Genomic DNA, 14312 nt, shown 5'->3' on the forward strand with positions numbered 1-14312 from the left:
GTCGTGTTCAGTCTAATTTACACAACAATCCTTTTTTTCATTAATGTGAAAATTGAAGCACTAGGAGTGAATTGCCCGGGTCACACGGTCACCTGAGGTACATTTGGGACTCATGCCTGGCAGCATGACCTCCGTCCTTTGCTACCAGGCTTTCCAGACTCCCTCAGACCAAAACTGACATACAGTTGACTAAGGAAAACAATGCTGAAGCTCCTTTATATATTTCATATAAATGGATTTGGTGACCTGATTTTAAAGGTAAAGTCTCTCCATGTCACTAAATACTGAATACTACTCTGGCAGTGAGTGAGGCAGCTATCAATATTCTATCAAGAGTTGGTCTATTTATCTAGTTTAACCAGCTTAATTTAAGAAACTGTTTATATGATTCATTATTTAATGACTGGCTGAAAAAAAATAGAAACCTCAGTGGCTTTACTGTTCATGCCAATTACAATCTTAATGACTCTGTTAGTAATGTGTACCTACAAGATGTAGTATGTGGCTTTCCATGTAGTTTTTTTTTTTGTAAAATAGTTAAAAACATTCATTCTATCTGTATCAATGGTAGTTATAGAAATGTGCTTGTATTTGTTAGTCCCTCAGTTGTGTCCAAATCTTTGTGACCCCATAGACTGTAGCCCACCAGGCTCTTCTGCCCGTGGTTTTCTCCAGACAAAGATACTGGAAGCCATTCCCTTCTTCAGGGGATCTTCCTGACCCAGGGATTGAACCCAGATCTCCTTCATTGCAGGCAGATTCTTTACCATCTGAGCCACCAGGGGAACTCATAGCAGTGTTCTTAACAAATGTTTCACATTTTGGAGTTGGAAAAATCAGTATTCAGAGACTAGTTTTTCCACTTACTAGGGAGTACATACACAGACAAGTATTAAGCCTCAATGTTATTATCTGTAAGCCTCAATATTATTATCTGTAAAGCGGGTGTAATATTAGGTTTATATAAGATAATTGTTCATTCATGCAGAAAATATATATCAATCCCTAGTCTGTGCAAAGCAGTGACCTAGGCACTATTATATAGCAGATAAAATGAAACATCACCCCAGGACTCAGGAAGATACAAACTTCTATTGTGTATTCTATTGTGGTTAGAGAGCTAATGAATATTTATGAATATTTTCATGACTATTTAACATTATTTAAATAAATTTTAGATAATGCATATAATACACTTACTGAGTGCCATGTAGAATATATGAAACATCATTGGTTGCAAAAACAGGAATTATTATTATTATAGTTTATTGCACCTATAAAGCTCCTATGTGCTGAAGAAGCAAATAATTGTGTGATAATGATAAATTGTTTTATTGTGATAATGATAAAAAAAGATTGGGAAAAGAAAGAGTAGTGGCATTCAGCTTCTGACTTGCAAAGTATTTTAAATGGAGACATTTGAAAAACAATGCACATTCTTGGGATTTATACTTTGTTTTTGATTTGTGAAGACAAAGCAGAGACTCCTAAACAAAGTTGTTTTCCACTGCTACCCTTTTTTTTTTACTTTGTTTTTAAAAGAAGTTTTTATTTTCACCTGCAAAATAGAAAGTTATGCACAAAATTTGAAAATTTATTATTGTTTGTCATAATTATATATTTATTATTTATGCTACCCTTTTTTAACCTCAAGCATATGCATGTTTAATTTGGTTGGCCTGCTTCACTTGAGAATGTAGTGTTGATGACATTGAAAAATCATTAATGAAGCTCCCCTCACCCGGCCCACCAGCATTTACATTTCATAAATGAAATCAGCAGCCTGGAAAACTCAGTGCTACATACAAATTGGCAGGCTGTCTGCTTTGACCATTCAGCTTGGGGATTGTTTGATTCCGTGTTTCTGCAGTGCTCATGTGTGAAGCCCAAAAGAAGGGCTCATGTGAAAAAAGTTTATGGAAACCAGATATTTTCCTTATATAATAATAATGGTAAAAATGTTTTAGCAGTCTAGATGGGGTGAAAATAAAAGTTCCTGTTCTCTCTAACTTCCAGACTGCTATCTTCAGCATCAATCACTGCCCTTAGTTTCCTGAAACGTCAATGAAACCTTTTGACTAAACTTAAAAAAAAAAATGTATATACATATATATATATATATATATATATATATATATATATATACATATATAGGGCTTATCCAATGGCTCAGTGGTAAAGAATCTGCCATTAATGCAGGAGACATGGGTAGACGTGAGTTTGATCCCTGTGTTGGGACGATTCCGTGCAGGAGTAAATGGCAACCCATTCTAGTATTCTTGCTGGGAAAATCCCATTGACCTCAGAGGCTGGTGGTCTCAGTCCATAGGGTCACAAAGAGTCAGACATGACTGAGCACACATTATTATAGACATGTATATTATTTTTATCAAACCAGTCCATCCTAAAGGAAATCAACCCTGAATTTTCATTGGAGGGACTGATGCTGAAGCTGAAGATCCAATACTTTGGCCACATGATGAGAAGAGCCAACTCATTGGAAAAGACCCTGATGCTGAAAAATATTGAAGGCAGGAGGAGAAGGGCATGACAGAGGATGAATTGGTTGGATGGCATCACCGACTCAATGGACACGAGTTTGAGCAAGCTCCGGGAATTGGTAAAGGACAGGGAAGCCTGGCGGTCCATGTGGTCGCAAACAGTTGGACACAACTCAGTGACTGAACAGTGTGTACATAGAGCCGACTCACTGGAAAAGACCCTGATGCTGAGCAAGATTGAAGACAGATGGAAAAGAGGGCAGCAGAGGGTGAAACGGTTAGATAACCACTGACTTTACGGATATGAGTTTAAGTAAACTCTAGGAGATAGTGAAGGGATAGGGAAGCCTGGTGTGCTACAATCCATGGGTTTGCAGAGTTGGACACGACTTAGTGACTGAACAACAACAATAACATATATACATAAAATAAAATATGTCTATGTATATACACCATATATATCTAGTTATCACTTTGATATGACTAAGAACAGGCATCTATATATGACTCAAAGACAAGCTTCAGTAAAAATGCCATCTACAAAACAAAGACACTGAGTTCATGGTGACCAAGTAGCCAAATAAAAGAGATGTTCACCTTAGAAATACTCACCTATCAATTCCTGCTTTGCATATTAAAGGGTAAAATCTCAGTTGTGTAAGAACAAAAGAAAATTACCTTGGGAGGTGCTGCCATTTAAGTTCATGAGCATAATTTTAAAATAAGTAAGCGTTTTCTGTATGTTACTCTTAATTCTCTGATCAGTTTCACATTATTTTCTCCATTTCAGCAATGACAAAATTGAGACAAGGTTTTAAGTTATGCCCAAGGTAACAAAACTAAATAAATGAGCTTGCTATTAAAGCTAGATTATACATCCAAGAGCCTTCTTTCCACACTTGCCAAGAATTCCTAAGTTGTATGTTTATCTTATTAGTGTTTACATAACACCAAAAGTCAGAAGTTCCAGCATCATGAGAGGGTCCATAGCCTCACACTTGTTGAATGATGATAAGACATTTATATAATAATAAAATTATAAAATTTCATGAATAAGGTAGAAGTTGGTTCTGACTGTACTGTGCACATAGCTGATAAAAATATTCCCCACAACTTTTATTTTTTATAGAAGGTCTTTTGACAAGCATCAAGGCTAAAATGATTCCATTTCAAGATTATAGTGGCAATGTAATTGACAGGGGAGAAAAACAGGTGTACAGTGAGAAGAAAAACTTTCAAACAGACAGTTCTACATGATGAACAAAATGCCTATGGACCTTACCCTAGGACACTGAATTTTTCTTTAACTCTAGAACCATGAGATTAATCAATTTCTTCTATGACTACAGATACACAGGAGGGAGCATTTCATCTTTTTACATATTTTTTTGCTCTCTGCCTGTATTTGTTTTGTTCAGTCATTCATTCAACAATATTTATTGATCATAACACCACCTGTTAGATATTTGACCAAATGCTGATATTTGAGTAATAAACAAGACACAGCTCTTGCCCTTATGAAACTTAAAATCTAACGACAGTATACAGACGATAAACAAAAATTAAATTTTAAAAAATGTATAACAAAACTTTATATAACATTAAGGAAGATAGGAAACATTAAAATAGTTTATGGGATTTCCTGGTGGCTTATAGGGTAAAGCGTCTGCCTGCAGTGTGGGAGACCCAGGTTCAATCCATGGGTCGGGAAGATCCGCTGGAGAAGGGAATGGCAACCCACTCCAGTATTCTTGCCTGGAAAATTCCATGGACAGTGGGGCCTGGTAAGCTACAGTCCATGGAATTGCAGAGTCGTACACAACTGAGCAACTCCACTTTTTCCCCAGCTAATGAATGTATTAACTAAAAAAGAGAAATACATGCCAGGGAGTGTGGACGTGCAATAACAGTACCGATAATCACTTTTCACAGGATGTGCATTCAAGTGTTACAGGATGTAGGGTGTCAATGGCTATGTAATAATTCTCTATTATAGACAAAGCAAATGAGCTTTAAAAAAAAAAAATTGTAACTTTAGAAAATAGACCCTATTAGGCTAAGCCCTAAATAAAGCCAGTTAGCACTATGCCTGACACAAAATTTATACCCAGTAATAGCCCAACCACGAGCTCAGTTTTTCTGCTGTTTGAAAGGAGGAAAAGTTGTAATGTACCAGAACCCTTCCCTTAATCAAAACAAGAATTTATGCCAACAAAGGAGAACTCTGAGACCGAGGCAAAATTGTTTAAATAAGGGAAAGGACTGGGGAATATGAAAATACACAGTTATTACAGTGGTTGGGATAGTGTCATGAAGATAGCTCAAAACACTATGTATTTATCCTATACTTATATTAAGTTAGAATGCAGAGTTTCTATACAAATGCCATTGTCCTAGGAAGTAAGAAAGGGCAATACTTTATTTTAATGTGTTTATATTGTTATGCCAAAGTTAAGCCCATTTTTTATTTTATAAAATTAATAACAAATACTAGTAAAACTAATAATTATACCAGTTTGAAATGATTAAATTAACCACCAGGTGGAGCTCCATGAATTCAATGTATATTTTCAAAAATAGAAAATTGCTTAAATTGGTCAAATTAGGAAAAATTGCAAAATATTTTTTTCCTGAACAGTTTTGGCTAATTTCCTTATCTGCAATGCTTTGAGAATTTATGAATCATAATAGATGGTTCTTATTGAAGACAGAATGCCAAATTTCTTGATTAGTATACTACTTTCAGTTTTAATAGAAATTTAAATCAAAGTACTTTTGCTTATGTTACTTTATTTCAAATACATATTCCATTGTATATTGTTTAAAGTATGAAACTATAATTGAAACTGAGAACAAATGAGAAAAATCGATTAAAGCCTGCCTATTATTCCATTTTGAAATTGATTTTTTTTTAAATGCCTATTTTTTTTCCAATTTGTTTGTTTTACCCCAGAACCTGAAATTAAAAAAGATGAAAAGATGTCCAAAACCTTGTAAGGAAGGTTTTTTTCCTTACAAGGAAACCTTGTAAGATTTACCTTTTAATGTATATTCTATTTATCATGAACAAGGCTGATGTTATGATCAGGCTGTCCAAGGCTAAAAAACATTGAAAAATACTTGTATATTTCATATATTTTCATTGTCATAAGTAATAAACAGATGTATACTAAAATTAATATGGGTTCTGTTTTCTGGTAGCAGATTTTAGTTGTTTGTCAAAGTATTGGACCTGTTAACATATGCTGTTCCTTATTTATCCAGTGGGCAACTGAATACTGTTTTCAAAGTGCTAAGGGGACAATCTGAATTTCAGAGGATGCAGCCAGATTGTGACAAATGCCTAAATCTTGCAATTGGTTGAACCTTATGGAATCGCCTACACTTGAACATATTTTACCTAAAAAACAGTAGTTTCATATGGTTTAACATGAAAGTTCAATCATTTTCTCCCTTACTATTCGAATATCCACATATTTTAGGAGAGGTAATCCATTGCATTACTGATCTTTAATTTGAAAATAGGAATACTTTTAAAAGAGACTTCCTGAAAATTTTTGTGAGAAAAGAAGACAAGAGATTAACTGGCCATTTTTAAGTTTGGTGTTAAAAGTTAGAAGAAGGAACATTATATAATAAAGGAAAGGAAGAAAACACTAAAATTCCTGATGAAAACTTCTTTTAATTGTAAGAAAGATTGTAATCTTTCTAGGGCTAACTCCATTCTAAATATTTTACATACTACATGAAGATAAAGATATAAAATATCTATATGAAGATGCTTATGAAGACATTTACACACCTGTATCTACATATGCAAAAGAAAGTTGTATCTATCTCTCTCCTTACAGTGAAAGTGATACAGTGTACATGCAGACATTCATATCAGTTCAGTTCAGTTCAGTCGCTCAGTTGTGTCCAACTCTTTGTGACTCCATGAATTGCAGCATGCCAGGCTTCCCTGCCCATCACCAACTCCCAGAGCTTGCTTAAACTCATGTCCATCAAGTTGCTGATGCCATCAAACCATCTCATCCTCTGTTGTCCCCTTCTCCTCCTACGGTCAATCTTCCCCAACATTAGGGTCTTTTCCAATGAGTCAGTTCTTCACATCAGGTGACCAAAGTATTGGAGCTTCAGCTTCAGTATTAGTCCTTCCAATGAATATTCAGGAGTGATTTCCTTTAGGATTGACTGGTTTGATCTTTCAGTCCAAGGGACTCTCAAGAGTCTCCTCCAACACCACAGTTAAAAAGCATCAGTTCCATGGCACTCAGCTTTCTTTATGGTCCAACTCTCACATCTGTACATGACTACTGGAAAAACCATAGCCTTGACTAGATGGACCTTTGTTGGCAAAGTAATTTCTCTGCTTTTTAATATTCTGTCTAGGTTGGTCATAGCTTTTCTTCCAAGGAGCACGCATCTTTTAACTTCACGGCTGCAGTCACCATCTGCAGTGATTTTGGAGCCCAGGAAAATAAACTCTGTCACTGTTTCCATTGTTTCCCCATCTATTTGCCATGAAGTGATGGGACCAGACCATGATCTTAGTTTCTTGAATGTTGAGTTTTAAGCCAGCTTTTTCACTCTCCTTTTTCACTTTCATCAAGAGGCTGTTCGCTTTCTGCCAAAGGGTGGTAGTCATCTGCATATCTCAGGATATTGACATTTCTTCCTGCAGTCTTGATTCCAACTTGTGCTTCATCCAGTCCAGAAATTCATATAATTGGTTTTAAAATATTTGCATATACTCAAGCACATTTTTACACATTTTAACATACATTTAAGTAATTCTTGTTTCACCATTCCGTGTATAGGGTAAATGTTAACTGAATTATTTTCATTTGTATGAAAAGTGCTGCCAACATATCAAAAGGAATTGTTTAAGTGTTTTTGTATTTTTAATGAATGAACATAATCATTTGAGTGACTTTATAAAATCTGAAGGGCTTCTCAGGTGGCACAAGTGGTAAAGAATCCACCTGCCAAAAGACACAAGAGACGGTTTGATCCTTGCGTCAGGAAGATCCCCCGGAGAGGGAAATGGCAACCCATTCCAGTATTCTTGCCTGAAGAATCCCATGGACAGAGAAGTCTGGTGGGCCATAGCCCATGGGGTCACAGACTCTGAGTGACAAAGCTGCAGCATAAGATCTGAAAGTATGTGTTCTCTGGATGATAAATGAAAAATGAGCAATTTTAAACAGTGAAAAAAAGTGCATGATAGGGACAAAATGATACATTGAATCTTAACATCAAAAGTTATAATTGAGCTTTAGATATATCTACAAAAAAGGAAAAGCTATGTATAAAAGTTGCTCTTCTGTTGTGAGCACACTTACTGGTGTCAGAGAAAAATTGCTAGTCAGTTAAAAGTTGCATCATATCACCCATTCCTATAAAGAACACTGTATTTTATGACTTATTTTACTTTTGATATATAATGGGAAAAGTAACATATGCACTATAAATGCCCTATTATTCAGTCAGTCAGTCAGTCAGTCAGTCATTCGTGTCCGACTCTTTACAACCCCATGGACTACAGCACGCCAGGCTTCCCTGTCCATCACCAACTCCTGGTCTTGCTCAAACTCATATCCATTGAGTTGGTGATGCCAACCAACCATCTCATCCTCTGTCATCCCCTTCTCCTCCTGCCTTCAATCTTTCCCGGCATCAGGGTCTTTTCCAAGAAGTCAGTTCTTTGCATCATGTACTTTAGATTAAATGTTTTTGTCTTTCTTTATGTTACATTTATTTTCATCTTCCTAAGACAAAAGAGAAATCAGAACTAATGACACATTTTATTATAAAACACGACCAATAAACAATTTACTAACAACATATATTATGCTGATATCACTGCCATATGTTAAGAACTGTGCTTGGTGAAACAAAGTTTAGAAACAAGTGATGTTTTCCATCCCAAGAGAGTCTGACCAAGGACATAGACATGAACTATTGAAAGATGGCTCTCAGATAATTAGTTACATTAGTGAAGAGTCTCTAGGAGTTTAGAGAGAGGGGGCATTCCTACAGTCTGTGCTAATCATTGAAACTTCAGGGAAATGATGGATAAGCTGGGATTTTAGGAGTACCCAAGAGCATCTGAGGCAGGAAGGTGACTATAAAGCATGGTGGAAGCCAACTTTATAGCAGAAAAACATGAATTTTACTCTCTTGCCATTTGCTAGGGATGTGACTTAAATTACTTCATGTTTCTGAGTTTCAATATTTTATCTATTGAGTAAAGGTCATTCCACTCACCTGGTAGAGTTGTTATAAGAAATTGAGTTGATGTTTTCCATTTGGTTCAGATTCAATAAGTGGGAGTTATATTCAGGAGTTAGTCAGAGGCAGGGATGAGCATGACTTGAGAAGAGACAGTGAGGAGAAGACCAAGAACCGAAGGAGATCCCAGGGGCCACAGAGGAAGAGAGGATGCCAGGACTGCAGCAGTGACGTGTAGACATGTGAGCATGGTTCTGGAAATCTAGAAAACTGGACTTAGGAAACTGGGTGAAAAGTCTGGATGATTAGAAGGTGAATGAGAAGAGAGTCACATCCTAAGTCTTATAATGCCATGCAGGGTGAAATTCTACATGAAGAATTTTGAATCATAAATTCAACTCAAGAGCTTTGATAGTAATCTAGTATTGTAAAGGCAAGTGAAATTGATAGGGAGAGAGAGGCAGCAATAAGGAGGTGAATTGTTTACTTTAAATATTTTTTTTATGGCCATGACTAATATTCTGTGTGGAGTTATTTGGAATTAAACTTTTTTAAAATCACAGGACCTAGCAACTCATTGAAAAATACTAATAACATCTTGTTATACACCCTTTCAATTATTTGAATATATACAATCACAACCACACTCTATAGTGTAATTAATATCACTACTTTTTAAGTGTCAACCTATTTCACAGGAAAAGGCTAGAAATTGATGACATTAGGTATATATATCTATATGTATATAGATTATATATATTAGGTATATAAATATACATTAGGTATAGATAGATAGATAGATAGATAGATAGATATCTCCAAGGTCTCAACCTTGAAAGGAGGGGGAAGATGATCAAAGGTAGAAGTCGCAGAGGAAATCAGGTTGGGAGGAGAAAGATGTGCTAACAACACTGGGCAATAGGGAACTTTCACTTTGATTCCTCGCACTATGTATCCATAAGTTTAGACGTTTGGAGTTAGAAGCCAAAGCTGATAAGGAACCGGAACTTGGAGAGAAAAGAGAAGAGGATGAAGGGCAGCTTCTTGGAAAAGAAAAAGAACAGGTCAAAAAAGAGAGTGTGTTACCTGGAAGATAGGGACACAGTGTATCAGCATCCTAAAGGCAAGACACTTTCAAGAAAAAGCATCAATAGAAAAATCAATAGTCTTAATGTCACAGGAAAGTCAAGGGGCATGATAACTGAGAAAAGCCCTTATATTTAACAAAAACCTGTCATTTTATGACCACTTGAAGAGCATTTTTATTTTTTTATTGACGTATAATTGCTTTACAATGTTGTGTTAGCTTCTGCTGTACAATGAAATGAATTGGCTGTGCTTCCTGGGTTGCTCAGTCAGTAAAAAATCTGCCTGCAATGCAGGAGACCCAGGCTCAAACCCAGGGAATCGGGGAGATTCCCGGGAGAAGGAAATGGCAACCTACTCCAGTATCCTTGCCTGGGAAAACTCATGAACTCCTGGCAGGCTACAGTCCATGTGGTCGCAAGAGTCAGACATAACTTAGTGACTCAGCCTACACCATACAGACACATCCCTCCCTCATGGACCTCCCTTCTACCCTGCCCCCATCCCACCCATCTGGATCCTGACTAGGGAGCATTTTTAGTAAAGTGGTGGGAGTAGCAAGCAGCGTAGAGGAATTAATAAGGGAATAAGTGGAAGTAGAACACCCCAACTACTTTTTTCAGGAGTTTGCTGTTAAAAGGAGGCAAAATACTATATTCCAGCAGGTGGAATCAATGAGCTGTGTTTGTCATTTTCATATTTGTGATAAGGTGGAGCATTCTAGGGAAAGGAGGAGCATGAAATCCAGAGGGAGATATTAATTCCAAGTGAGCTGTCCCAGATCAAGGGCTGGGATACACAATAGAGGTGGAAGGCATTAACTTAATGATGAGGAAGAAAATAGACCCCGCCTCCCAGCTTTGAGAAAACATTGAAAGAATAGATTCAATTAAAGCTGAATGTCCACGAGGATGCTCCTGCTGAGTATTCTTTTGTCCTAAAATCTCTTCTGAAAGGTGACCACTAATGTGTTCACTGCCAAACACAGGGCATGGTTTCCTTTCTTCATATTACACTGACCTTTAGATAATATCTGACCATGTTCATCATCTCTTATTCCTCAAAAGAAAAAAGAAATCTTTTTATTTGGCAGAAACTACAACATTTAACCAACAGAGTTAAAAATAAAACATCAACAAAAGATGGCAACATTTTTAAAAACTGAATCAACATTGTAGCAATTATTTATTTTTGACATGGCATATGGGACTTCCCTCATGACTCAGATGTTAAGGATTCTGCCTGCAATGCAGGAGACCTGGGTTTCATCCTTGGGTCAGGAAGATCCCATATTATTAGGCACTAAATTCTTTGGTTTTACCCCCCAGTGAAAATGATGGCAAATAGGACATCCATTTTATTAGGTAAGTGGAGAATAGCTAAATATTCTTTTCAGGAAGCAATAGGCATTAATTATAAGTAGTAATGTAATTAAAAACAAAAAATATTTGCATAAGTAATGATTTTGTATTTATCAGGAAAATTAATATTCACAAACAAAATCTTCAGAGTTCTGTTACTGCATTTCTAACTGCCTCATCAACATTTTCACATGCTTAATTTGCTTGCACATCATTTTGTTTAAAAATTGAACTTAATATCCTTTACATTCTCTTTATTTATTTATTTTTTTTGTCTCAAAAAACGGAACTCATTGACTTAGAATTCAGTTACACTGACTTAAACATCTGAGTCATTTACAGCTAGCTTCTTTTTCAGAACCCAACAAACAGGTAAATACTAAGTTATATGTCTCCCAAATTTAGTCTCTCCTTTTTTCCCCTCCTAGTAAGATCCTAGTTCTAGTTCTCATCATCTCTTGCCTGAGTAAATATACAAACTATGATTTAATCATCATGTTTCCATCTTAGCCTCAAAGATCTACCACAAGCCCACGCTAGTTACATTTTCTAAGTGCTACCTGTAGGGGCCCAGTGTTAGGTTCATTGCCAGTGCATTATGCTGCCCCCAGCATATTTCTTCGTGGGGCTTCCATTTGTCCAATTACCACCACAGCCCCACCACAAAGACATTTTAAAAAGATCACCAGTTCCATGAATTTTCATCTATTCAGTGATTTTTTAATATTCTACTCCCACTTCAGCTCCGTATCAAAAGCATCTTACCTGTTTACCTTGCCTCCAATTTTGGCAACTTACTTTTCCCCCTTTTCTCTATCTGTAAACACACAACATACAGTTCTCCAGCCTTGGTCTTGTACGTGTTTTTCTCTAGCATATCGTGTGATAGCCATGTCTGTTGAATGGATTTCTTCTGACTTTGTGTCTCAGCTCCTGTATTATCTTCGCCGTGAGCTATGCAGTCTTCTCCTTCTCAGGGGAGACAGAAAGTCACTCAAAAACCACCACAGCTACAACCAGTCACCAAACTTATCCTCATGAAAAGGGAGGCATTAGTTAATATTTTTTTTAAATCTATTTTTGACATATGTCTAGGCTTCATGGTATAGCACATGCAGAGATAGTTTTTTAAATGTGAAAGACCAGCAGAGGCAGGATGATACAGAGAGAGGAGCTCTGGGCCAAGAGATATGGAGTGATTCACAACAAATCACAAGTTCCGAGTCTTTCATTCTTGCTGCTGTTCAGTCGCTCAGTCGTGTCCAGCTCTTTGCGACCCCATGAACTGTAGCGCGCAAGGTTCCCCTGTCCTTCACCGTCTTCAGGAGTTTGCCCACACTTACGTCCATTGAGTCAATCCTACCATCTCATCCTGTGTTGCCCCCTTCTCCTTTTGCCCTCAGTCTTTCCTAGCATCAGGGTCTTTTACCATGAGTTGGCTCTTTACATCAGGTGGCCAAAGTATTGGAGTTTCAGCTTCAGCATCAGTCCTTACAGTGAATATTCAGGACTGATTTCCTTTAGGATTAACTGGTTTGATCTCCTTGCAGTCCAAGGGACTCTCAAGAGTCTTCTCCAGCACCACAGTTCGAAAGCATCAATTCTTCAGTGCTCAGCCTTTTTTATGGTCCAACCCTCACATCTGTACATGACTTCCAGAAAAAAAGCATAGCTTATTAAATAGAGTTCTCATCAACAATATATTCCTTGCTAATCTAACAGATTTATTGTTAAAATCATGTGATACAATGTATGTGAAAGTGCCTTCAACAGCTATGAAAGCATAAAAAACCATGATTATCATCTATACCCTTGATATTCAAAGTAAAAAGTGAACGTGAAGTTGCTCAGTCATGTCCGACTCTGCGACCACATGGACTGTCGCCCACCAGGCTCCTCCATCCATGGCACTTCCCAGGCAAGAATACTGGAGTAGATTTCCATTTCCTTCTCCAGGGGATCTGGAGTGGTTCACAAAACAGCATCAGCATCACCTGGTTGCTTGTTAGAATGTAGAATCTTAGGTCCCATCAATAGCTGCTGGATAAGAATTTGGATTTTTAGCAAGTCCCAGAAGTTATTAGTATGCACATTAAAATTTAGGAAAGACTGTTATAGAATTCATAGGCATCTATGATTGCCCTTATCTCCAAGAAAGAAATACATCAATCTTCTGTCCATAAACTTAGCTTATACAAAGTGCATATGTGTTCTTGAATGGTTGCTTTCTAACTAGCAACGAGGGCCTCACACTTTCTGAGCACTGGTTGGCTTAGGTCATCCAGGAAGTGACTAAACAGTCAATCATCCCTTTCTCCCAACACCGCACAGGCAAATGGACACTGCTTGTACATACGCATTCGTTTGAGCTTAAAATAAATAAATAAAATTAATAATTAATAATAGTAAATAAACTTAATAATAAATAAATAAACTTATTAGTAATAATAAATAAACTTTAATTTTGCTTGAAGGACATGAATGTCAAGGTAAGCAGTCTTCTTATTTTACCAGCTGGCTAAGATATTGATACAGTGGGTGAATGACTCAGTCAAAGAAAACAGGATATCGTTATATCTATCAGTTATCAAAGTATCTCTGGCCTATATCTTTTAAAGAACTTAGTTACAATTGGTTACTGTATTAATTTATGTCTATCATAATGTTATATAAATATGTTTCAGTATCTTAATTTATCATAGTGCAGTAGATCAAAGCTAATACAATTTTTTTTAAAGTAGTGACAACATTGATTTTTAAAAAGAAGAAAAACTAAATGAGAAAGACTAGAAACAATGTGTTACAGTCAGGACAATGAAGATATGCTAACACAAATAATAAATTTATACCCAGGCATTGCTATCTCAAAATGTCATTTTATTTTTTCCCACACCAAGAAGACAAAAAATTCTACTGTAGATTCTTGCAGGAGGAGGCAATCATTGTCTTTCAGGTTAAAAAAAAGGATTAAAATTATGTTGACATGGAAACTTAACTAATCACTGATAAGTGGCATTAGTGATAAATACTTCTTAAATATCCCTACAGACAAGCATGCAAATATAGTAGGTCAACCATTGTTTCTACTGTAAACTAATATTTTTTGAGTTGTCAGTAGGTATGTGCCATT

At 36.5% G+C, this 14312-nt stretch overlaps 1 protein-coding gene across 27 annotated transcripts in view; it reads left to right on the top strand.

Annotated features, from left to right (window-relative positions):
* Positions 1–14312, top strand: part of TRDN (triadin) — a 386030-nt gene that overhangs the window by 314097 nt on the left and 57621 nt on the right. For all 27 annotated transcript variants that reach the window (XM_070449854.1, XM_070449856.1, XM_070449855.1 and 24 more), the window contains one exon: positions 5455–5491. In XM_070449854.1, the coding sequence (XP_070305955.1) occupies positions 5455–5491 (37 nt within the window). The remainder of the gene's footprint in view (positions 1–5454; positions 5492–14312) is intronic.

This window comes from Odocoileus virginianus, chromosome 19, assembly GCF_023699985.2.
Source record: "Odocoileus virginianus isolate 20LAN1187 ecotype Illinois chromosome 19, Ovbor_1.2, whole genome shotgun sequence".
Taxonomy (NCBI): Eukaryota; Metazoa; Chordata; class Mammalia; order Artiodactyla; family Cervidae; genus Odocoileus; species Odocoileus virginianus.